The 23,721-nt window shown below is 61.0% G+C and overlaps 1 protein-coding gene across 2 annotated transcripts; it reads left to right on the top strand.

Annotated features, from left to right (window-relative positions):
- Window positions 1–2,797: 2,797 nt before the first annotated feature.
- On the top strand, window positions 2,798–22,433 carry LZTS1 (leucine zipper tumor suppressor 1). Of its 2 annotated transcripts, XM_050982969.1 has the most exons (4): window positions 2,798–2,862; window positions 16,477–16,886; window positions 17,203–18,030; window positions 19,185–22,433. In XM_050982969.1, the coding sequence occupies exons 2-4, from the start codon at window positions 16,536–16,538 to the stop codon at window positions 19,842–19,844; spliced, it is 1,839 nt and encodes a 612-aa protein (XP_050838926.1). In that variant the 5' UTR covers window positions 2,798–2,862; window positions 16,477–16,535; the 3' UTR covers window positions 19,845–22,433. The 2 variants fall into 2 exon arrangements, with proteins under 2 accessions (XP_050838926.1, XP_009098057.3); XM_009099809.4 differs by lacking the exon at window positions 2,798–2,862 and having other exon boundaries at window positions 14,163–16,886; window positions 17,206–18,030.
- Window positions 22,434–23,721: the final 1,288 nt, after the last annotated feature.

Below are 23,721 nucleotides of genomic sequence, written 5' to 3'. Positions count from 1 at the left end.
GACGCCCCCACAGTGGTGGAACTGCTGAGCTCCCAGCCCAGAGCTCAGGAGAATTCCAGCTCCCAGCCCAGAGCTCAGGAGGATTCCAGCTCCCAGCCCAGAGCTCAGGAGGATTCCAGCTCCCAGCCCGGAGCTCAGGAGGATTCCAGCTCCCAGCCCGGAGCTCAGGAGGATTCCAGCTCCCAGCCCGGAGCTCAGGAGGATTCCAGCTCCCAGCCCGGAGCTCAGGAGGATTCCAGCTCCCAGCCCAGAGCTCAGGAGGATTCCAGCTCCCAGCCCGGAGCTCAGGAGGATTCCAGCTCCCAGCCCGGAGCTCAGGAGGATTCCAGCTCCCAGCCCGGAGCTCAGGAGGATTCCAGCTTCCAGCCCGGAGCTCAGGAGGATTCCAGCTTCCAGCCCGGAGCTCAGGAGGATTCCAGCTTCCAGCCCGGAGCTCAGGAGGATTCCAGCTCCCAGCCTGGAGCTCAGGAGGATTCCAGCTCCCAGCCCGGAGCTCAGAAGGATTCCAGCTCCCAGCCCGGAGCTCAGGAGGATTCCAGCTCCCAGCCCGGAGTTCAGGAGGATTCCAGCTTCCAGCCCGGAGCTCAGGAGGATTCCAGCCCCCAGCCTGGAGGATTCCTGGGAGCTCCAGCTGCTGGCCCAGCTGGAGCAGATCCCTCCTGTTTGTGGTTTGCTATAGAAACACCGAGCTGGCTGAAAATGAATCATCACCGTTTTCCTGGGCCTTTTCCCTCCTGGAATCCTGCTAAACCCTCTCTGTGCTCTCGTGTCTGTCTCCTCGTTTTCTCCTTCCTCTCCTTCTCCTTGTCCTCCTGTTTCTACTTCTATTTCTCCCTCCTCTTCTCTTCATTCTCATCCTCCTCCCTCTTCCTCTCCTCTTCTTTCTTCTCCTCCTTCTCTTCTTCCTCCTCCTTCTCCCCTCTCCTTCTCCTCTTCTTTCTTCTCCTTCTCTTCCTCCTCCTTTTCCTTCATCTCCTCCTCCTCCCCCTCTCTCTTCTCCCTCCCTTCTCCTCCTCCTTTCTTTCTTCTTCTTTCCTCCTCCTCCTCCTCCTTCTTTCTTCTCCTCCTCCTCCTCCTTCTTCTTTCTTCTCCTCCTCCTCCTCCTCCTTCTTTCTTCTCCTTCTCCTCCTCCTCCTTCTTTCTTCTCCTTTCTCCCTTTCCTCCTTCTCTCTCTTCCTCCCCTTCTCTCCTCTCCCTCTCCTCTTCTTCCTCCCTTCACCTCGCAGCTCCCACAGTATCGGATTCCAGCCCCTGCTCTCGGGGCTGTGGGAGCCGCTCAGCCCAGCACAGACACCGAGGGAGCTGCCAGGAAACGGCGTCAAGAAAAGGCAGGGGGTGGATCTCGTCTGCTGAGCAGCAGCGCCATAAATCACGTAAATCCCATAAATCCCGTCAATCCCATCCACGCCAGCCCCGCTCTCCCTTCCCGCTCCTGTCAAACCCCGGCAGGGCAGGGCCGGGATTGGGGTCACGCCTCCCGCCCGCTCCCGGGGTGCTGGCCCGGCTCCCACCGGGGAATGGGGCAAATCCCGGGGCTGAGATCCCCGGGCCGTGCCAGAGCATGGAGATCCATCCGTGGGACACCATCCCAGCCCCGTGGGGCACAACGATCCCATTCCCATGGGACAGGATGATCCCAATCCCATGGGACACCATCCCAATCCCATGGGCACCCAGCAGCCCAGTGTGAGACTGAATGGGGATCCTGTGCTGGAATTGGGATCCTGGGCTGGAATTGGGGATCCTGTTCTGGAATGGGATCCTGGGCTGGAATTGGGGATCCTGTTCTAGAGTGGGATCCTGTTCTGGCTCGGGCCATCCCCCCTCCCCACATACCGGACTGGGCCGCTCCGTGCCCGGGACAAGCCCAGATGTGGCCGGGACAAGCCCAGATGTGGCTCCAGCTGCCCGAGGATTCCTGAGCGCTGCGTCAGAGCCCCGGCCCCGCGCGGGGCAGGCGGAAAACTCCGGGCAGGAAAATTCCGGGCAGGAAAATCCGGGCAGGGAGCGGCTCCCCAGGTGAGGGGGAGGAGGCGAACCCCCCCTCGGGGCCGGTGGGCAGGGACGGAAGGGACGTGGCAACGTCGCTGCACCTCCAGCCCGGTTCCAGGCTGCCTGCGAGCAATGGGAAGGACACGGAGCTGGAAAATCAGGAGCAGGACAAACCTCACCTGCGGCCAGGCACAGCCTGCTTGGGCTACAGAACTCGGGGCCCACCTGATGGGATTTAGCAGAGACCTTCGGGGTTTCCTTTAGAGCGTCCCTCGCACTCCGGCGAGCCCAAGAGGGGTCAGAAGGGATCGGGTCCCCCCTGGCCCAGCAGTTCCAGCCCCCCGAGCGAGTTGCCGGTGGTCAGAGGCGCGGGGATCGTTCCCTGCTGGTGTCACCGGGAGCGGCTGTGGCGTGAGCCGGGCGCAGCCCAGGCCGGGATTTTGGAGCTCAAAGTCCTCGCTCCGAATCCGGCAGAACAGGAACTTCAGCCCGGACCTTTCCCGGCCGGGCGGGCTCCTGGCTGCTCCCCCTGGGCTCCGTTCCCGCAGCGCTTCCCGAGGCGCCGGACCCAACCCCAGCTCCGGCGAGCCCGGATCCACCCGCGGGCCCCTCTCCCGCCTCGCTCAGCATCCGAGCAGAAAACGCCGCTCCTGCCCCAGCCCGGGCCCGGGGCCGGAGGAGGGGCCGGGGGCGCGGAGGAGGGGCCGGGGGCCGGCGCACAAAGCCGGGGGCTGCGCCGGGGCGGGCCCGGTGCGCGGGCGCGGGGTCCAGGCTCCTCCTCCGCCGCCGCGCCGGGGATGCTGCGGCCGGGCCGGCTCCGGGAGCCCCGCGGAGCCCCGCGCCGCGCCGAGGAGCCAGCGGCCACCCGAGGTGGGCACGGGGGGACACCGGGGGGCCGTGCCCGGGAGGGTCCGGGCAGGGCCAGGGAGGGGACGCGCGGGGGAAGCGCTGGCGGCACCGGGGGACGCTGCCCGGGGAGCTGCGGGGACACTGACGGGACCCCGAGGGGACCCGGAGGGGCTGAGATGCGCGGTCGGGGCTCCCCACCGTGCGATGGCTTTGGGGTGACCCCCTCGCCGGGCACGGCGGCCCCGGGGATGCCCCGCACCGGCCCTCTCCCGGTCCGGCACCGTGGGGACGGGGCTCAGGGCTCGGGGACAGGGCTCGGGCTCGGTCACAAAGAGCCGGGATGGCCCCGGCAGAGCGGCTGGACTCGCCCCCGTTGGCGGCTCCCATCCCTTTGGCCTCTCGGAGCCGCCCGCGGCTCCCCCGCGGCTCAGCTCTGGCTTTTCGCTTCCCTCTGAAGTCTGGAAAACTTCTTTTCACACGGCAGCGAGAAAATTCTGCCTGTTCAGCACCTCGGTGCGGGCTGCCTCAGGTTACAGAGCCCCGGCGTGCCCGGGAAGGAGGGGAAGGAAGGGAAGGAGCGGATGGATGCCTTTGGTTTGTTGTCATCGGCTCGGAGCCATCCCGGCGAGGGGCTGCCTGCTCCTGCAGGAATTCTTCGCCGCTGGAGCTGCGCGGGCAGCGCCGGGTGCGTGGGAGGGGAGGAAGGAGCGCGGGGGCCGCGCCTGGCGCGGGGACCCCTGCGGGAAATGCCAACCGCACCTGGATGGATGCGGCAGCACCGTCCCGCCGGCCCTGCCAGGGCTCCGGCCTTTCCTGGGGCTGGCCCCGCTCCGGGCCGGGCTCTGCAGCCCGGGGAAGGCGTGGGAGGGAGGTCAGAGCCTCCCCGAGGCCGCGCAGCTCCCGCGGGTGCCAGCGCAGCTCCTGGAAAGCCGGGGATTAATCTCGCCTGGAAAAGCGGCGCTGGAGAGCTGCCACGGCCGGGCTGTCACCGCTCAGCCGGTGACACCGAGTGCTCGGGGACAGATCCGCACGGCCCGGTGCTCCCTGAGGGGACCGAGAGCGGGGACAGGTCCTGGCAGGCGACATTCCCGTGTCCTTCTGTGCCACCCGAGCCGTGTTTGCTCTGTGACATCTCCGGAGGGACCTGGGCTCTCCCTCCTGCTTCAGGGGACAGGTCCCCTCCCGGTGTGGCAGGAGGGTCCCACCCCCACGGGAGGGTCGTGTGGGAGCCCCAGTGCTGATCCCCCCCTCCCCAGGGATGTGCCCCCATCCCTCGGTCCCGCTGCAGGGGTGGCACAGCTGCATCCCTGCCGTGCATCCCGGGGCAGCTGGGCTTGATTTCCTGCTGTCCCCTCCTGCCACCACCCCCCCGTGGCACCCCCTTGGCCCGAGGGGTTTCTGTCTGTGTCCTGTGCTCACAGTGGGACCAGCGCCAGCCCCATTTTTGGGAGCAGGCCCGTGGGTTTCCACAGGAGCCCCCATGGCTGGCCAAACCCTCCCCAGAGCTCCTCTTCCACCAGCAGGGGAATAAAAAATCCTCCTCCACCATCAAGCAGGCGCTGATTTACCTTCCCCGGGAAGCTCTGCCAGGGACTCCTGGCCAGCCCAGCCTCCCGTGCCAGTCCTGGCCGGTGTCACCCTCTGTCCCCTGAGTGTGTCCAGCTCACCTCTGCGTCCCCAGCCAGGCTTTTCCAGTGTCACACTCTGTCCCTTCCCTGTGTCCAGCTCACCCCCGCACCCCCAGCCAGGTTTTCCCGGGGCTCCTCTAGGGCCATTAATTACCAGGCCCATTAATGAGCGGCACAAAGAGCCGCAAGTGCGAAATGCGTTGGGGGCAATTTAATGGCAGCTGCAAAAGCGCACTCAGCCGCACAATCGCGGCTCCGGGGATGCTCGGGGCTCCCGCTGCGGGACTCCCGGAGCCCCCGGGTGTGCCCCCCTGGCACGGCGGGGCCGCTGGACGGGGCCGGAGCCGCTCCGTCCCTCCCACCCGTTAGTCACCGCTCCTGGCAGGCTGCGCTGCCGAGGGGGGGAGGCGAAGGCAGGCGAGGCTCAGGCAGCAAAATGAGAGCTCCGGAGCAGCCCAGAGCCCCCACAGAGCCCCCGCAGAGCCCCCCGGCCGCGGGGGCTGCCAGGGCTGCGGTCCCATGCCCAGGTGTGCAGGGCAGGAGGGGCAGCGGGGGATGCTCCGCTGTGGAGGGGACAGCGATCTGTCCCAGGGATCTGTCCCAGCTCCTCCTGCACCCCCCGCTCTCTCCTCAGCCCCAAATCCCTCTTTTCCCTCTCTCGGCAAGGCTCAGTCTGCGGCGGGCAGGTCCAGTCATGCCCAGGTGAGGCTCAGGTGAGGCATCCGCGGCATGCAGAGATGCAGAGATGGGCAGCCCAGAGCAGCAGGGCCTGGCCGGGGCTGGGGCAGGAATCTGATCCTTGGGACCATCCCAGAAATCCCTGAGAGCTCGAGCTGAGCTCCAGGGGCCCTTCCCGGGACACGGAGTCACCCGGGGCCACCGGCAGAGCTCGGTGCCCGCGCTGCGTGGCCAAGTGTGAATCTGTAGTAGCACTGCAGCTATTCCTGGAGCTGCTGCAAAACCTGCTGCAAAACCTGCTGCTAAAACTGCTCCTAAAACTGCTCCTGGAGCAGCCCAGCCTGCCTGTGGCTCCGTGGCAGAGCCGTGGGAGCTCCATCCTGCTCAGGGAAAGCTCAGCCCCGACAGGAAATTTGGAGGGGATTTTTCCTGTCCCCCCTGAGCTCTGCCTGGTGTGTTTATAAATCTCCTCTCTCTTGGGAGGCCCCAAATCCACCCCCTGCCTGATTTATTCGGTGTTCCTCGCCGGCCAGCTGCCCTCGGGGGGGGTTTTCCAGGAGCAGCAGGGAAGGAGCAAGGCCAGGAGCAGCAGCCCCAGGCAGGGTTTCCATTCGGGATTAGTTAAAAATAGCAGGGAATGCACAAAGGTTCGGCACGTGGGTCACCAGCCGAGGCTTTCCCCGCTGCCTGCTGGGGTTTTGTGCTGCTCCCCTGGCTGGAAGAAGCCCCTGGGAGCAGGAGGGCCCAAGGAATTCCTGGTTTTTTGTGGGAGCCAGGCATGGCCGTTGCCTGGATTTGGGGAGGCAAATCCTGCACGAGCAGCGCTGGGGTTCCTGCAGCAGCAAGTGTGGTGCCCCTGCAGCCTTCCCAGCCAGCCCTTCCTCCTCTTCCTCCTCTTCCTCACAGCCAGGACTTCCCCCCTGGGCTGAAATATTCCCATTTATCCCCTCAGCAGAGGCAGCTCCTGCCTGAAGGGAGTTTTTATCATTTCTGGGAGAGCCTCAGCCCCGAGCTCTGCTGGGGAAGGATCCTCCGAGGCCTGGCAGAGGGAGAGGATGCAGCTGGGAGATCCTGGGGAAGGAAAACCTCCCAAAAATCCCTGCTGCCATCCCAGGGTGTCCCCCTCGAGTCCCCCCAGCTCCCCTGGGTGCTGTGCTGTGGATTTGGCCCCTTGCCCAAGCCGAGGTCAGAGGTTCCAGCTCAGGATCCAGGAACATTTGGATCTTTCACTGCCCCTTTTTCTCCTCCCGATTCTCAGAACAATCCAGCGACATCTCCGTGAGCCACTTAGGGAAGAGCTCCTTTAAAGGTTAATTAAATATTCCCTGCAACTTTGATGCACATTTCCCTGTTGGGAGAGCTGCTCTGTTTGGCAGCCAGGCATTAAAGGGGTGGAATTCACCACGGGCCAAGTCTGGAGAAGAGAGGAAGAGGAAAATAGGAAGCCAGAACTGAATTTGCCTTTTTTTTCACCCCCCCCCCCCTTCTGCTGCTGCATTGGAGCTTTGGGATGGGATGTGACACTCTGGGAAGCAGGAGAGGAGCTGGGGATGAGGAGACAGCAGCAGCAGATGCTCCTCGCAGCCAGGACCGAGCTTGGCTCCTCATCAACGACAGGAGCTGCCTTTCCTCAGCTCTGAGCGCCAGGCAGGGACAAAAAAATCCCCAAATTTAGCTCAGCTGGGTGTAGCTGGTACCACAGACAGGGAACCACAGCAAAGCCCAGCCTAGACCTGGCACTGGGCTTAGTTTGAGGAAGATCTTTAGGCCCTGCCCGGGAGAGGTTTTCCCTCTGGTTGGGGCAGAGATTTGGGGCTTTCAGCTCCTGCCAGGGCCAGGGACTCCCCCTCCTGTTTCTCAGGCAGTGTCCAGCCTTGGCTGGAGGAAAAAACCCCAAACCAACCCAGTTCCAGCTCTTGTCCCCCATTCCTGGCTGTCCCCAGGGCACAGGGAGGAGGGGACAGCAGAGGTGGCTCCGTGCCCCTCATGGTCCCCACCTGAGCCCGAATTTGCTTTCTGGCCCCCAGAGAGGTGCCCAAAGTGGCCCTGAGAGGGGGTGAAGGAGCAGAGAGGGCACCCAGGGGGGGTGGGCCGGCTGCTGTGGCCACCGGGAGCAGGGGGGGCAATGCCAGGGGGGCAATGCCAGCGAGGCAATGCCAGCCCTGCTGCTCCTGGCTGCTTTTCAGAGGGGGAGAGACAATAAAAGGCGCGGAGATTGCAAACACAGCCCGGTCTCCATGGCAGCCCGAGCACCGCTGCTAAATTTTGCCTCTACATGGAGAGGATGCTGCTCCCCTCCTGTGCCCGGGGGAGTTGTGCAGCACAAAGAGCCTCGGCCCAGGTATTTCCTGCAGGTTTTGGGGTTTGTGGAAGGAGCCCTTGGTGCCACCACCTCGTGTCACCCCGAGGCAAATGGGTTTGCTGCCCCTCATCCCGGTTTTTATCCATAATTCAGGGGTGAAGCCACGTGAGCAGCGGCAAGCTGGGAGGAGAAGTATTTCGGGCTCATGCCGAGTGACACCAAGTTCCTGCTATTTTTAGCCGGACAGACAAAGCCCTCCCAGCAGGAAGAGCCCGAGCACGGCGCGGGGGAGGCTGCGGGACCCCCCAGCCCCGCCGGGGTCGGTGCTGCCCGGGCAGGAATTCAGGGATCCATCCCCGAAGCCTCCCGGGGCAAAGCAGCCCCGGAGCCGGGAATTTCAGCTCCCCCCGCGGCAGATTGTGCGGGGCAGGCTCGGGAAGAGAAGTGCGAGCAGGGGCCTGGCGGCTCCCGAGTGAAAGCCGGGCTCAGCTGTCACCAACCCCGGCACCACCTGCCAGCCCCAGACGGCTCCCAAAATATCCCCAAATATCCCAAAATATCTCAAATTATCGCGGCCACTGCGGGAGGGCCGGGCAGGAGGGGCCGCTCCTCACCTGCGGGGATGGCACCTCCTGCGAGGTGTCCCCCACAGCATCCCCGGGAGGCCAAATTGTCCCCAAATTTGGCGCCGTGGCTGCACCCCACGGGAGGGGGGTGGTGAATCCCGCAGGCTGGCCGCGGTGCCACTGTCCCCCTTCAGGTGTCCCCAAAGCGAAGCGGGGAGCGGCGTTGCTGCCTTGCCAATTAGCAGGGCTCTAATTGCCGTCTCAGTCGCTCATTAGCGCGAAAAGCCAGATGCTGGGAGGAATTAGAGGAGCTGAAAGGATCTTTCTCTCCGCCCCAGGAATATTTAACGGTGTCTCACACGCGTTCCCTTTGTAGCCGAGCATGACTGATGTGCCTCGTGTGGGTGCTCTGTGAATCACCGAGCTCCCAAAGCCCGGCGACAGCAGCGGGGACAGAACCGGGGAGCTCCGGGTGGCACCGGGTGGCTCTGGCACGTGGTGGAGCCGGGGCTGCCAGCTGGAGGGGGGGCTGGAGTGGGTTTAACCCAAAAATGAAGGAGGAAGAATTCGGGTCGTGCTCTCCCAGGCAGGGCTGGGGGCTGTCGGTACAAATGTTGGTGTTGGGAGGATGGAAAGGGCAAAACCAGCAGGGTTTGGAGAGCCAAGAGCAGAATTTGGAGGGCAAAAGGAGCAGGGTTTGGGGAGAAAAAATAGCAGGATTTGGAGGGCTAAAAGAGCAGGGTTTGGGGAGCCTGGCCCCAGCTGGGGCCAGAGAGAGCTGGAGGCCGAGCCGAGGTGGGTGGAGCAGGGATCCCCAAGCTCCTGGGTTGTTCTCAGGCTGCCCTGTGTCCAGGAGGGAGCATTCATCTATCATCCATGGATCCATGGATCCATGGATCCATCCATCCATCCATCCATCCATCCATCCATCATCCATCCATCCATCCATCCATCCATCCATCCATCCATCCATCCATCCATCCATCCATCCATCCATCCATCCATCCATCCATCCATCCATCCATCCATCCATCCATCCATCCATCCATCCCAGCTGGGAGCAGCCCCTGCCCAGGCTCACAGGGGGCTGTGTCCAGCTCCTGGAATATCCCGATTTTCTGGGCCCTGCAGCTCTCAAACCACAGCTGGGGAGGTTTTGGCCCCCAGGAATCCTCCTCACTCAGGGCACACCCACAGGGCAGTACCAGGGCTGGCCTGGCAGCAGCAGAGTCCCAGAGTGACTTTTGGGGATGCTGTGGTGAAGATGCTCAGTCCCTCATCATCACCATCTGGTGGCATCCCAGTTAATTCCAGGATCACAGAATGTCCTGAGCTGGGAGGGACAAACAGGGATCAGACCCCCAACAATGCCATCCCTGGAGCTCTGGCAGCCTCGGCGCTGTGCCTCTTTTGGGCCAGAACCTTTCCCAGCCCCTTCCCAGCCCGGCTTTCCCAGGGGCTGTGACCCTGCAGGATCCCGGGCGGTTCTGGCACTGCCTGGGGCCTCTCAGGGTTTGTGTCACCCCTGGGGGGCTGCGGGGCAGAGAGGAGAGGGACGGATCCCCTCCCTAAGGCCGGGGACTCGCTGGGCTGAGGCCGCAGAGAGCAAACAGGAGCCGCGGGAAGTCACGGGACGCTGCTGACACCGATTTTCTGCGCGTTGAGCAATCGTCCCCGGGCAGGGCCGGGAGCCTCTCCCGCTGTGCCCGGGGAGGGTGGGGTGGCACCCCCGGAGCTGCTCCTGGCTGTGAATCAGCGGGAAGGGCAGAAACCCCCCCTGCTCTGCCCCAAACGCTCCTCTGAGCCGCCCACGGCCTGCCGGGGATGGTCCCACCCTGCTCGCCCGGCGCGGTCGCACGTGGGCACATCCCGGGCGGGACCTCGGCCCCTCCTCGGGTGTCCGCGGCTCCCTCAGAGCCCTTCCCAAAGCTGCTGCTGAATTCAGCCATGATTGTTGGCTTTCTAAGTGGCCTTGACCTGAGCCACCCTCCCGCAGGAACTGGTGTGATGTAGATTGCTTTTTTATTTTATTTTTTGCCTTTTCCCCCCCACCCTTTTTTTTTCTTATTTTCTTTATTTTTTCCCCTTTTTTTTTTGCTATTGAGCAATCACACTCCCACCCGCCGGCCTGCAGCGGGGTGCCCAGCTGCCAGGGGACAGTGGGCAGAGCCACACTGGCACGGAGCCCACCCAGCCCCTGGCACAGGCTCTCCTTAACGAGCGGCGGCTGCGAATTCTCCCGGTGCTCATTGACAGAACACCAAGTGTGATGGACTCCCGGGCCACTCGAGTGGCTGGAACGTGTCACCGAGGCGGGTTATTCTTCTCGACGAGTGTCCCCCCCCCCTCGCTAATGGCATGGAGAGCGCTTTGTGCCTGCCCGCCATCAAAACCAGCGCGGTGGATGTCACTGAATGAGCGGGGACAATGGGTGGCAGTGAATGAAATCCTTGTTGTGGGGCCCCGAGGCACAAAGGAGCACCGCGAGGCCGGCGCCTGCCCGGGCAGGGGCTGAATTCAGCCCCAGCAGCGCCGGGAGGGGCTCGGGCACGGGCTGGGGGCGAGGTCGGCTGAGCCCGGGGCTCTCCCAGCGCTGGATGCTGCTGTTTGTTTGGGGAGCAAAAAGAGCAGGGTTTGGAGGGGGAAACCAGCAGGGTTTGGGGAGTAAAACCAGCAGGGTCTGGGGAGTAAAACCAGCAGGGTTTGGGGAGTAAAACCAGCAGGGTTTGGAGAGCAAAAAGCAGAATCTGGGGGGCAAAAGGAGCAGGGTTTGGAGGGAAAAAGGAGCGGGGTTTGGAGAGTAAAAAGAGCAGGGTTTGGGGAGTAAAACCAGCACGGTTTGGAGGGGGAAACCAGCAGGGTTTGGATGGCAAAAAGAACTGGTGGGGGAGTAAAACAAGCAGGGTTTGGGGAGTAAAACCAGGAGGGTTTGGGGGGCAAAAGGAGCAGGGTTTGGAGGGAAAAAATAGCAGGGTTTGGGGAGTAGAAGCAGGAGGGTTTGGAGAGTGAAACTGGCAGGGTTCGGAGAGTAAAACCAGCAGGGTTTGGAGAGTGAAGCCGGCAGGGTTTGGAGGGAAAAAAGCAGAATTTGGAGGGCAAAATGAGCAGGGTTTAGGGAGCAAAAAGGGCGGGGTTTAGAGAGTAAAAAGAGCAGAGCTGGAGAGTAAAACCAGCAGGGTTTGGGGAGGAAAAAGAGCAGGGGTTGGAGAGTAAAAGCAGGAGGGTTTGGAGATTAAAACCCGCAGGGTTTGGGGAGCAAAAGGAGCAGGGTAGGGGAGCAATAAGAGCAGGGTTTGGAGGTCTAAAAGAGCAAGGTCTGGGGAGCAATAAGAGCAGGGGTTGGAAGGCTAAAAGATGGGAGGGTTTGGGGAGTCTGGCCCCAGCTGGGCCCAGAGAGAGCAGCAGGAGCTGGAGCTGAGCAGGGCAGATGCTCTCACCCAGCCCAGGGGGTTCAGCAGCATTTGGGGGTCCTGGAGGCTCAGTCTGGGTTTGGTGCAGCTCCCAGGCCCAGCTCAGTGCAAATACTGCGCTCCAGGCTCTGCTCTGAGCCATTCCCTTCACTAAAGCCCAGCTGAGATGCTCCAGGTAGCAATTTCCACCATGGAAATTCCCAGTTTTCCCCTCCAGGGCCACATTCCCAATGTCCCCAAGGCCCAGATGGCCGGGTGGGACAGGGGGGAAGAGGAAGGCTCAGACTGAGCCCCGAGCCGGGCTCCTGGCAGCTGCTCCGTGCTACCCCGGCATCTCCCAACAAACACCCAAATGTGTGGGAGCATCTGCACGGCGAGGATGAATAATAACCCAGGAGGGAAAAGGCGGGGGCGAGAGCTCGCGGGGAAGAAGGAAGCGCTGGCATTCCAGAGGGGGGGAAGAACAGGATCGGCAGGGAGCGGAGCAGCACCGCGGAGCCGCCAGGAAACCGCGGCTCCTGCCAGGGGAACCTGCTCGGGAAGGCGCAGGGAAAGCGGCTGCTGCTGCAGTGGGGAAAGGGGGGAAAGCTTCAAAGGCTGAGGGAGATAAGATTGAGGGAGATAAGGCTGAATTCCGGGGGGAAGGAGGCAGGGGAGAGCGGCGCTCCCACGTGCGGGGTAGGCATGACTGCGCTGATGAGATGCCATTCATTTTTTCCCCCCCTCTCTCCGCACAAGCCCGAGTGGGTGAATCCACGTGTTTTCCCCCATCCCGGGGTTCAGCCTGCGCTGTTTGTCGGGATCAGCCCCCCCCCAGGACCCCCACGCTCCCAGGAGCTGCTCTGGGTGATCTCCATGCCGGGATTCCTGGGTCCAAGGGGAGCTGGAAGCCCTCGGCAGGGTCACAGAGCTGCTCGGGGAGGGGACACTCGTGCTGCTGCCACCGCCCTGGTGCCGACTAAAGATCCTTGAGAGGCTCCTTTGCTGCGGGCACAGAGCGACAGGGACACGCTGGAGCCTTCTCTGGCTCACTGCTGATTGATGGGGGTAATCACCTTCAGGGGCTCTGGGGACAGCCAGGATCTGCGGTGACATTGCCGTGACCCCACCCGCAGGTCCAGTCACCCCTCTCGCTTTTAGGTCACAGCTTGGACTCGATCTCCAGAGTCTTTAATTTTAATCCTGTGGTTTTGTGACTTCTGGCCGCGTCACACCCCCAGGCCCCCAGTGCTCTCCAGCTGTGCTTTCCCTTCTCCAGCTGTGCTTCCCCCTCTCCAGCTCTCCTCTCCCTCTCCAGCTGTCCTCCCCCTCTCCACCTGTGCTTCCCTTCTCCAGCTGTGCTTCCCCTCTCCAACTGTGCTCCCCTTCTCCAGCTGTGCTTTCCCTTCTCCAGCTGTGCTTCCCTTCTCCAGCTTTCCTCTCCCTCTCCAGCTGTGCTTCCCCCTCTCCAGCTGTGCTTCCCTTCTCCAGCTGTGCTCTCCTCTCCAGCTGTGCTTTCCCTTCTTCAGCTCTCCTCTCCCTCTCCAGCTGTGCTCCTCCTCTCCAGCTGTGCTTCCCCTCTCCAGCTGTGCTTTCCCTTCTCCAGCTGTGCTCCCCTCTCCAGCTGTGCTTCCCCTCTCCAGCTGTGCTTCACCCTCTCCAGCTGTGCTCCCCCTCTCCAGCTCTCCTCCCCCTCTCCAGCTGTGCTCCCCTCTCCAGCTGTGCTCCCCCTCTCCAGCTGTGCACCCCCAGCTGCCCACGGGCCACCCCCGCTTTCACTCCCTGCACTCTCATCACCATTGACATTTATTTTTTTTTTCCCTTTCTCACTTCACTTCCCCTGCCCTGACCCAGCCAAACCCCCCCGAGCCCCCAGCCCCGATTTGTCCGCGCAGGTCTCGGGTGTGAATGCCCTCAGTGGCCGCAGTGAGGGGGTTCGGTGGCTCAGCAAACCCCTGCAGTCCCCCAGGGGAGGCGCTGAACGAGGAAAGGGCACAGCTCTGACCCCTCTTGGGGCTCCCGTGCCCTCCCAGCTCTGCTCCCGCGAATTCCAACTCCCCCACGGCTTTCAAAAATGTTCATTTTTTAAAGGGAAGGAGAAGAAAAACGTGCCCAACCCTCTCGGGCGTGCGTGGGAGGGCTGGGGTTGATGGAAACGCCTCCTGCCAAGAGGCTGGAAAGTCCCAGCGCTGCTTCCCCCTTCTCCCATCTCCCACAGGCCCCCAAAAAATCCGCGGGGCATCAGCCCGAGGGGGCAGCGAGCGGCTCCGACCTCTTCAGGGGCTCAAACCCCCCCAGCCCCGCCGTGCGTGCGTGTGAACCCCCCGGGGGGAAATAAATGTCCAGGGACGGGCCGTGGGTGCGTGGAAAAGAAATGTCACAGCCCGGGGCTGAGCTGAGCGCTGAGCGCTGCCCGGGGACAGCGCAGGTGGCACCGGTGTCATTGTCACAGCGCCTTCCACCCCCCGCAGGCACCGGCACGGGCTGTGCGGGGACAACTGTGGGGAGTGGGGACAATGTGGGGACAATTGTGGGGACAATTGTGGGAAGTGGGGACAATTGTGGGGACAATTGTTGGGACAAATGTGGGGATAATTGTGGGGACAATTGCGGGGAGTGGGGACAATTGCGGGGAGTGGGGACAATGTGGGGAGTGGGGACAAATGTGGGGATAATTGTGGGGACAATTGCGGGGAGTGGGGACAATTGTGGGGAGTGGGGACAAATGTGGGGACAATTGTGGGGATAATTGTGGGGAGTGGGGACAATTGTGGGGACAGTTGTGGGGAGTGGGGACAATCTGGGGACAATTGTGGGGACAATTGTCGCGTCCCCCGCAGCGATCCCTCCCCTCCTGCTCTTCCCGGAGCTTTTGCCATATCAGCGGCGTCCCGGCAGCTCCTCAGGCCTTTCTGGCTTCTCCTAATCTCCCAAAAAAGGATTTGGGGATTAGGCGGGCGGTCTGTCCGTCCTCCCTCTGCCCTTCAGCCAAGCCGGTCCTCGGGCACGGGGAGAGGAAAGGAAATAAAGGGAGGGATGAGCGCGGGTGGGGCTGGGAGCAGCCGGAGCCAGGAGTGGGAAAAGGGGAGTGGGGAAAGAGGAGGAGTGGGAAAACAGGAATGGGAAAAGAGGGGTGGGAAAAGGGGAGTGGGAAAATAGAGATGGGAGGAAAAGAGAGGAGCGGGGAAAGAGGAGGAGTGGGAAAAGAGAGGAAAAGGGAAAGAGGAGGAGTGGGAAATTAGGAATGGGAAAAGAAGAATGGGAAAACAGGAGTGGGAAAAGAGAAATGGGAAAAGAGGGGTGGGAAAAGAGAGGAAAAGGGAAAGAGGAGGAGTGGGAAATCAGGAATGGGAAAAGAGGGGTGGGAGGAAAAGAGAGGAGGGGGAAAGAGGAGGAATGGGAAAAGAAGGGTGGGAAAAGAGAGGAAGAGGAAAAGAGAGGAGGGGGGAAAGAGGGGTGGGAAAACAGGAGTGGGAAAAGAGAAGAGTAGGAAAAGAGAAGAGTAGGAAAAGAGAAGAGTAGGAAAAGAGGAATGGGAAAACAGCGGCCTGACTCTGGGATTGAGGATCTGCCAGTGAGGGGGCCCTGGCACAGCCTTCCTCCACCCCCTCCACCACCCAACCCTCTCCCACTCCCACTTTAACCCCCAGATTCCTGCTTGGAGCACCAGAACTCTGCCTGGGGAGCTCTGGAGAGGATTGGAACACCCCGTGGGAGCTCTGAGCTGCTCAAACACAGCACGGAGCAGAAACCTTCCCTCCTCCTCCTCCTCCTCCTCCAGTGCAAACAGCACCCAGCTCATTTTATTTACGCGCCTTCCCCCTCCTCACCGCTAATTACCGAGCTGGATCTGCGTCCCCACTGGAGCCGAGTGTCGCCGAGGCCACCAGGAGCTGCGGCTTTATTTTATTTATGTTTTTCGGAGCCGAGAGCCCCGCGTGCTTCTGATGGCAGCACTCAGCGCTCTCTCGAGGGCCGCTCGGCAATTAACGCTAATTAAGGCTCGCGGAGCCCTTTTCAGGCAGGTTAAGAGGAGCGCTGGGAAGTGGAGAGGGATGCGGGAGAGGCTGTGGAGCCGGGATCTGGCCAGGAACAGGCAGGAGATGCAGGAACCTGTTGGGATTACTCCTAAAAATCGCCACAAATCCCTTTTCTTCCTCTGGGCGTTTTTAGAGAACTTTTCCCGGCTTTATTCAGGATGGATAAAAATCCACTTCGATTAATTAAATATTTCATAAAAGCCATTTAAATTAATAATAAATCAAAGCCATTTCAAGCCGTTTCCTGGCTTTTTCCAGGATGCTCCCAAGCACAGCTGGAGCCTGGCCAGTGCCCGGCCACCCTCTGGGAAAGATCCTTTCCCTGATGTCCAGCAGGACATGTGGGAATTGTCAGCTCTGCTTTCCAAGGCTGTTTATTTTCTCTTTATTCCATTCTCTCTCTGCCCTGCTGAGCTCTGCCCAGCAGGTCGGGTTGGGGCACAGCCCCTGCCCTTGGGCTGCTGTTGGCTTTTCATACCAAGAACTGCCTGGGCTTTATTGACAATAATTTCCCAATGCCATCACCAGTGTCAGACAGTCTGTGTGTGCTCTAAACCAACCCAGAAGGGTCACCATCCCAGCAGGAGAGGGAGGAGAAGGAGAAGGAGAAGGAGGACAGGACACACCCAAGTTCCTCCCTCTTGCCTCTTGAACCCCCATTCTAAATCCCCAAATTCTGCTTTTTCACCCTGTGACAAATTCACTGCCATTCTACTCAAACTCTTGTGGTCTGTAACTCCTCACACAAAGTTGGGAATTGTTTCCATGGCTAAAATCCAAGGCCCAGGTGGTTTTGACTCCAGGCCAAGGTCTCTGAGCCCCTGCCAGGGTCTGGAGTCCTCCAGGGCAGCCAGAGGAATGTCCTGGGTCCCAACCCCTTTTACAATAGAATAACCGAACTAACACCTGCTTCACAATCTATCAGCTATTTTACACTTTCTAACCGATTTTTACCACTCAGCCCCCAAAGCGGGGATCTCTGCCACCCCCGGGTGGCCTCTCCTGGCTCACGCCGTGTCCCCTTGTCCCCAGGCTCGGCGCTCCCGGCCTCACCGCGGGCTCTGCTATGATCTGGCGGCGCCGGGAGCAGCATGGGCAGCGTCAGCAGCCTCATCTCCGGCCACAGCTTCCACAGCAAGCACTGCCGCGCCTCCCAGTACAAGCTCCGCAAGTCCTCGCACCTGAAAAAGCTCAACCGCTACTCGGACGGGCTGCTCCGCTTCGGCTTCTCGCAGGACTCCGGCCACAAGTCCGGCTCCAAGAGCAGCAAGAATGAGGATTTCTTTTACATCAAGGTCAGCCAGAAGGCGCACGGCTCGCAGCGGCCGGACTACGCGGCGCTGGGCAGCGGGGAGCTGGGCGTGCCCGCCGGGACCAGCGGGCTGGACTTCGGGACGCCCACGCCGCAGAAGCTGATGCCCTTCCCCAGCCAGCTGGAAGTGGTGAGTGGGGAAAAGCGGCCCTGGGAGCCGGGGGGATGTCTCACTGTCCCCAAAGCGTCTGCAGGTGCCACCACAGGGTTGTGTTGGTTGTGGTGGCTGAGGAAGCTCAGGGAGAGCAGGGGCAGCTGGGGGCACTCAGATTTCGGGAGTTTGGATCGGCAGCACGGCCGGAAGGATTCGGATCCTTTAATTTCCAAACCCAGCAGCTTCCCCTCGAGCAGCCCCGAGTCCTGGGGGGACAGTCCCACCGTGGGGGGCAGAAGGGGCAGGAGGACACGCGGGGCTCTCTCGGTGCTGACGGCTCCGCTCTCCCCAGCAGGGCGGGGAGAAGCCGCTGCCTCGTCCCACGGCCTTCAAGCCGGTGCTGCCGCGCTCCGGGGCCATCCTGCACTCGTCCCCCGAGAGCGGGGGGCCCCTGGGCCAGCAGCTGCACCCCCCGGAGAAGGCCAAGGAGCAGGAGCTGCGGCCGCTGCCGTGCTCGGGGGGCCTGTCCGACTCCGGCCGCAACTCCATGTCCAGCCTGCCCACGCACAGCACCAGCAGCAGCTACCAGCTGGAGCCCCTGGTCACCCCCATGGGGCCCATCAGCCGCTTCGGGGGCTCTGCCCACAACATCCTGCAGTGTGCCATCATCCAGGACAGCAACATGATGAGCCTCAAGGCCATGTCCTTCTCCGATGGAGGCAACAAGATCCTGAACCCCGGCAAGGCCCCCCAGCACCGCGCCGCTGCCGAGAAGAGCGCCTGCGTGCGCTCGCCCATCGCCACCGATGAATCCACCATCCAGGAGCTGGAGCAGAAGCTGCTGGAGAGGGAGGGGGAGCTGCAGGAGCTGCAGTCGAGCTTCGAGGAGAAGGAAATCAGCTCCTGCCAGGCCTACGAGGAGAAGCAGCGGCGCTGCAAGGAGGAGCTGGAGGGGCTGAAGCAGAAATGCAACAGCAAGCTCAAGCAAACCTCGCAGAAAACGCAGCGGACGCAGCAGGTGCTGCACCTGCAGGTGTTCCAGCTGCAGCAGGAGAAGCAGCAGCTGCGGGAGGAGCTGGAGAAACTCATGAAGGAGCAGAACCTGCTGGAGACCAAGCTGAGGTCCTACGAGAAGGAGAAGACCAGCTTTGCCCCGGCGCTGGAGGAGACGCAGTGGGAGGTGAGAGGCAAAGGGGGGATCAAGGAGCGAGGGGGAGAGCTCCAAACCCCCCAGCACTTCCCATCCCATCCCATCCCATCCCATCCCATCCCATCCCATCCCATCCCAGCCCATCCCAGATGGATGTGAGATCCCAGCAGAGCCCCAGGCTGTCCCCAGGGCAGTGGGGCTGAGGCTCTCCCTGCCCCCCGAACCTTCCCAAGGGAACAAGCACAGCACAAACCCCTCAGGCATTGAAATAACTCGGCATTCCAGGCCTCCAGCTCCAGTTTTCCTGCCCCACGGGAGCTGTAAAACTGCCTTGCCACAAGGAAATAGGAACTCCTTGGGCTTGCCATGGCCGTTTGTTAGGGAGCAGTAAAACCTTCCACTCTCTGCTTAAGCTGGATTTACTCCTTGGTATTGCTGAGCAGACACCGAGAATTGCTGAGAATTTCCACAATCTGCTGGAAATGCCAACGTTTGGGAAGAGGTATAATAATTATAAATTAATATATAATTAATATATAATATTAATGTTCAATATATAATATTAATATTTATAATTTGTACCACATTAAATAATATGAGATATTATGAGATATTAAATAATATGAGATATTATTTAATGTGGTATGAATTATAACTATTAATATTATATATTGAATATTATATATTGAATATAATTTATTTAATTATAATAATATGCAACATTATTGAATGTATTGTTAATGATAAATACTAATTGTAATTAATTTATGATTCTAAAAAATTACAGTAAGAAAATTAAATTCGGGGTCTCCAGGTGCTGCACCCCAGCTGTGCCCGGCTCACACGGGGTACCCTGTTCCTCTAAGTTCTTCTAAACCTTCTGATCTTTACATTCTTGTAACAAACCTTCTCAGCACTTTTCTGTAAATAATTATTGGTTTACATTCTTTTCTAGAGGAAGGGAAATTTATTAGGCTGTTGGTTTGTCCAGTGTCACTGGAGAGGTGGCACTGTCACCCTCCAATCCACTGTCACTTTTGAGAATCTAAAAATGTTACAATAGAAATTAAAATGCCCTTCTTTCTACCTTGGAGGTTCCAGCGTGCTGTGTGGTTTTATTTCAGGGTACCCTGCCCTTTCCCCGTGCTCCAGCCCTAACTCAGGTGTTCCCCCCCCCCCCCCAGGTGTGCCAGAAATCCGGGGAGATCTCGCTGCTGAAGCAGCAGCTGAAGGAGTCTCAGACCGAGCTCACCACCAAGACCACGGAGATCCTGAGCCTGAAGGCGCAGCTGAAGGAGGTGAGGCTGAAGATGGAGGGGCTGGAGATGAAGAGCCAGGAGCTGGAGGTGTCGCTGCGCACCAAGGCCATGGAGCTGGAGGTGTGCGAGAACGAGCTGCAGCGCAAGAAGAACGAGTCGGAGCTGCTGCGGGAGAAGGTGAACCTGCTGGAGCAGGAGATCCTGGAGCTGCGCTCCGAGCTGGCCGCGCTGCGGGAGCAGCTCAGCGAGGCTCGCCAGGGGCCCCGGCCGGGCGGGGACGATGCCCAGGCCCTGCAGGGGCAGCTGGAGAGGCTGCGGGCGGAGCTGAAGGCGGAACGCGACAACAACGAGCAGATGAGCTGCAGTTTCCAGCACGAGCGGCAGACGTGGAAGGAGGAGAAGGAGAAGGTGATCCACTACCAGAAGCAGCTGCAGCAGAGCTACCTGCACATGTACAAGAGGAACCAGAGCCTGGAGAAGATGCTGCAGCAGCTGGCGGCGGGCGAGGACGGCAAGGAGCCCATCGAGCTGGAGATCCCCGGCGCCGACGTCCCCTACGAGGACATCATCGCCACCGAGATCTGAGCCACCGGGGGAGCTGTCCCCTCCCTCCCGAGCCGCTCGGCTCCTGCCCCATGCAGCCGAGCTGAGCCGTGTCCCCCCCGTCCCTCCGCCGCCCGTCGTGTTCCAGAGGTGACCAAGCCACTCGTGCCAATGGTGACGTGCCCGCAGCTCCCCCGGCACTGCCCCCTCTGCCCCCGGGCAGGGATCAGGACTCCAGGGAATTCTCTGCCATCTGTGCCCAGCGCCCAGGGGATGCTCTGCTCCAGGTTTGGGGAACCCAGCCTGGCCCTGCTCCGGGGATGGCACAGCTCTGGGAATGGCACAGCTCTGGGAATGGCACAGCTCCAGGGATGGCACAGCTCTGGGGATGGCACAGCTCCAGGGATGGCAGTTCCGGGGATGGCCCAGCACCGTCCTGCCCACTGATGGTGGCAGGAATCATCCCCAGTGTGTGCCCAGCTCCGGGGATGGACACAGCACCGTCCTGCCTGCTGATGGTGGCAGGAATCAGACCCAGCTCTCTGGAGGAAGCTCCCACTCCTCCTCACCCTCCTTCGGCACCATGGGAGCACAGAGCCACCTCCTGCCACTGCCACATCCACCCCTGCCAGCCCATGAGGGCCTCAGGAAGGTCCACACCTGCTCACATCCCCCCAGTACTGCCCAACTCACCGAGATCACCCCGAGATCACCCTGAGATCACCCTGAACCCATTCAGTCCGAGCACAGCCCCCCTGCCCTGCACCCACCGCCCTCCCTCTGCTGGCATTCCCAGCTCCCATGGCCAAGGACTCCATCCCTTCTCCCGGCTGCCAGACAGCAGCTGGATCTGAGGGTTCACAGGAATGTCCCAGCCACGGTCTGACCAGGGACTGGGGTTTGTGTTCACCCCAGAGCCCCCTGCACTCGCTGGGGCCGTCCCTCCTGGGAGCCCCGGCTGCCTTATCTCCTCCCATGCCCCGATCCCATGGGATCCGGCCAAGGGGGGCTGGTTAAACACCCCAAACCAACCACTTCCACCTTAATTTCTACCCCAGCTCTTAAAAGTTCCTCCTGCCACCAGCGAGTGGCTCCACAGATAACGAGGTGGCCCTGCTGGTGACCCTCGTGTCCCCCTGACTGGGGAGGGAACCTGCAGGACCCAGTTGGTGGGGTGGGGGCCCCAGGGGACCCCTCTGTGCCAGTGCAATGATATTTTTGCTGCAATTATTTACCCACTGCCCCATTCCAGGGCTCTTGGGGGGGGGGGTGGTTCTTGCACAATCCCAGCGCCGCCAATTTGGCCACGGGCTCCGAGCTGTGCAAAATTCCGCATCCCTCGCGCCACTGCAGCCTGGAAAAGTGACACACAGGAACCAGTCTGTGCCTTCTGTGCCCAGGCCTGAGCACCCCAAACCACTGCCCCAGCTCTCCCAGCTGGGCCTGGTACTGCCCAGTCACTCCTGGCACTGCCCAGCTGGGCCTGGTACTGCCCAGCCAGTCCTGGCACTGCTCAACTCTTCCTGGCACTGCCCAGCCTTTCTTGGCACTGCCTGGCCAGTCCTGGTACTGCCCAGCTGGGTCTGGTACTGCCCATCCAGTCCTGGTACTGCCCAGCCACTTCTGGCACTGACCAGCTCTTCCTGGCACTGACCAGCATGGCCTGGCACTGCCCAGCTGGTCCTGGCACTGCCCAGCTGGGTCTGGCACTGCCCAACCAGTCCTGGCACTGCCTAGTTGGGCCTGGCATTGTCCAGCTGAGCCTAGTACTGTCCAGCCATACCTGGCACTGCCCAGACAGTTCTGGCACTGCCCAGCCACTCCTGGCACTGCCTGGCCAGTCCTGGCACTGCCCAGCTGGGTCTGGCACTGCCCAGCCATACCTGGCACTGCCCAGCTGGGTCTGGCACTGTCCAGCCGGTCCTGGCACTGCCCAGCCTTTCTTGGCACTGCCCAGCCATACCTGGCACTGCCCAGCCGGGTCTGGCACTGCCCAGCCCATTCTGGCACTGGCACAAGCGATGCTCACCCCCGGCCCGCTGGAAAAACCAACCTGAGGCTGCTGCGGGTGCCCCCTGGGGCCAGCCCAGCCCTGCCCATCCCCATGCCCAGCCCTGCCCAGCCCATGCCCAGTCCCTGCCCATGCCCAGCCCCTGCCCAGCCGAAGGATGTTTGCAAAGCTGAAGGATCAGGGGCGGCGGGGCCGGGAGGGATTTTGTGCCTCCCCCCACCCGATATCGGCGCGGCCCCGCCCGGGAGCCGCGGGGAGCAGAGCCCCTCCCGACCTCGCCCCACGGCGGCAATTCCCCGCTCCTGCTCCCGCCGGCCGCGGTGGCACCGTCCCCGTCCCTGTCCCCAGGCGTGTCCCCTCGGCCCCGTGTGCCCCCAGCTCTGTGATGTGATCTCCAGAGGCCTCGCCGTGCTGCCTTTGCACAACCGCGCTGTGTGTGCCCGTCGCATTCCAGGTGTGTCGCTCCAGGTCCCGGCCTGGACAGAGAGTTATTTTTCTGCAGGTTTTTTTTTGTTTGTTTGGTTGGTTTTGTTGATTTTTTTTGGATGTTCTTTCTGGTGACTGATGTAAACTACTGGTTAATTTTATGGTTTTATTTATAAATAAATTTTTTAAAACTTCCCCAGCCTCTCTCTGCAGGTGCTTGTTGGTGGCGTGGGGATTCTCCATGCCCGAGCCACCAGAAGAGGACACAGGAAAAAGACAGGTTGGATATTGGGAAGAAATTTTTCACCCAAAGAATAATAAAGCACTGGAATTCTCTTCCCAGGGAGGTGCAGAATCACCATCTCTGGGTGGGTTTAAAAACAGCCTGGACATGGCACTGGGTGCTATGGTCTGGGTGAGTGTTGGGGCACAGGTTGGACTCAATCTCAGAGGTCTCTTCCAACCTCATCATTCTGGGATCTGTGAACTTATCACAGCCCACCAGAGTCCCCTCTGGGGACATCCCTGCACCTGGCCCTGCTTTTTCCAGCCCGGAGTTATCTCTGCTCTGCAGCTGGGATGGAGAAGCAGGGATTGAGCTCGGGCAGATCAGGGAGGGTGGGATAATCCTCCCAGACCCTGCAGGGGGGCCTGGGTTTCACCCCCAGCATCCCTGAGCAGGCAGGTCCCGACCCTGAGGAGATCCAGGGAAAACAATTCCCGAGGGAGAGGCGGAGCGTGGCTGCTGGGACAAACCCAAGGTCGGATTTTGACTATTTCAGCTGTTTTGCTCCAAACCAACTCCAAAAAAAAAAAAAAAACCAAAAAACCAGCGTGGGGGGAGGCCAAGGGGGAGGTTGGGGAGCAGCAAATGGGGAAAACTCTCCAATTTCAGCGATTTCCAATTTCCAATTTCAGGAACTGCTGCTCATTCTGGCTGCACCCATGGGGCAGGGGGTGGATCTGGGCACCCCAAAAAGGCACCTGGCACCTGCTGCTGCTTTCCAGGGAAATTTGGCTGTACTCCTGCTGCCCCAGGTGTGAGGGAAATTGATTTTTAGACTTTATTTATTTTAGTTTCTTTTGGAACTGCTGGGGAGGGAAGGGACAGGAAATCCCCGTGAGGGCTTTGTGCCCTGAGGGTCCCTCCTGTCACCCCAACCCAGCTGGGGGTGCAGCCCAGCCCTTGCCCCCCCTTTCTTGCCAGGAATGCAGCCAAGGAGAGCTCTGAGCTCCCAGTTCTGCCCGGGGATGTCCCTGTCCCTCCGAGGTCACAGCCGCAGGAGCACCGGGAGCAGCGAGGGCAGGGCCAGGAGGGACAGCAGGACCCTGAGGGCACAAACACCCCCCAGGGAAGCCAAAACCTCATCCCTGGAGACCCAAAATCCCAGCCCTGAGGGTCCTGGACTGCTTCTCCTGAAAGGCAGGAGAGAGTCCTGCCCCTTTTCCAGCAAACCCCTCCTGAAGCTGCAGCTGGGCTGT

The sequence above is a fragment of the Serinus canaria genome, chromosome 22, assembly GCF_022539315.1.
Source record: "Serinus canaria isolate serCan28SL12 chromosome 22, serCan2020, whole genome shotgun sequence".
In the NCBI taxonomy this organism is placed as follows: domain Eukaryota; kingdom Metazoa; phylum Chordata; class Aves; order Passeriformes; family Fringillidae; genus Serinus; species Serinus canaria.
The sequence above is the reverse complement of the archived record's forward strand: the minus strand, read 5'-3'. Positions and strand labels throughout refer to the sequence as shown.

Bases quoted from the DNA above. Each gene is read 5' to 3' on its own strand.
- LZTS1 (XM_050982969.1), top strand. From the start codon at position 16,536: ATGGGCAGCGTCAGCAGCCTCATCTCCGGCCACAGCTTCCACAGCAAG. The intron at 16,887-17,202 runs GTGAGTGGGGAA...CGCTCTCCCCAG, and splicing joins TCCCCAGCCAGCTGGAAGTG to CAGGGCGGGGAGAAGCCGCT. The intron at 18,031-19,184 runs GTGAGAGGCAAA...CCCCCCCCCCAG, and splicing joins TGGAGGAGACGCAGTGGGAG to GTGTGCCAGAAATCCGGGGA.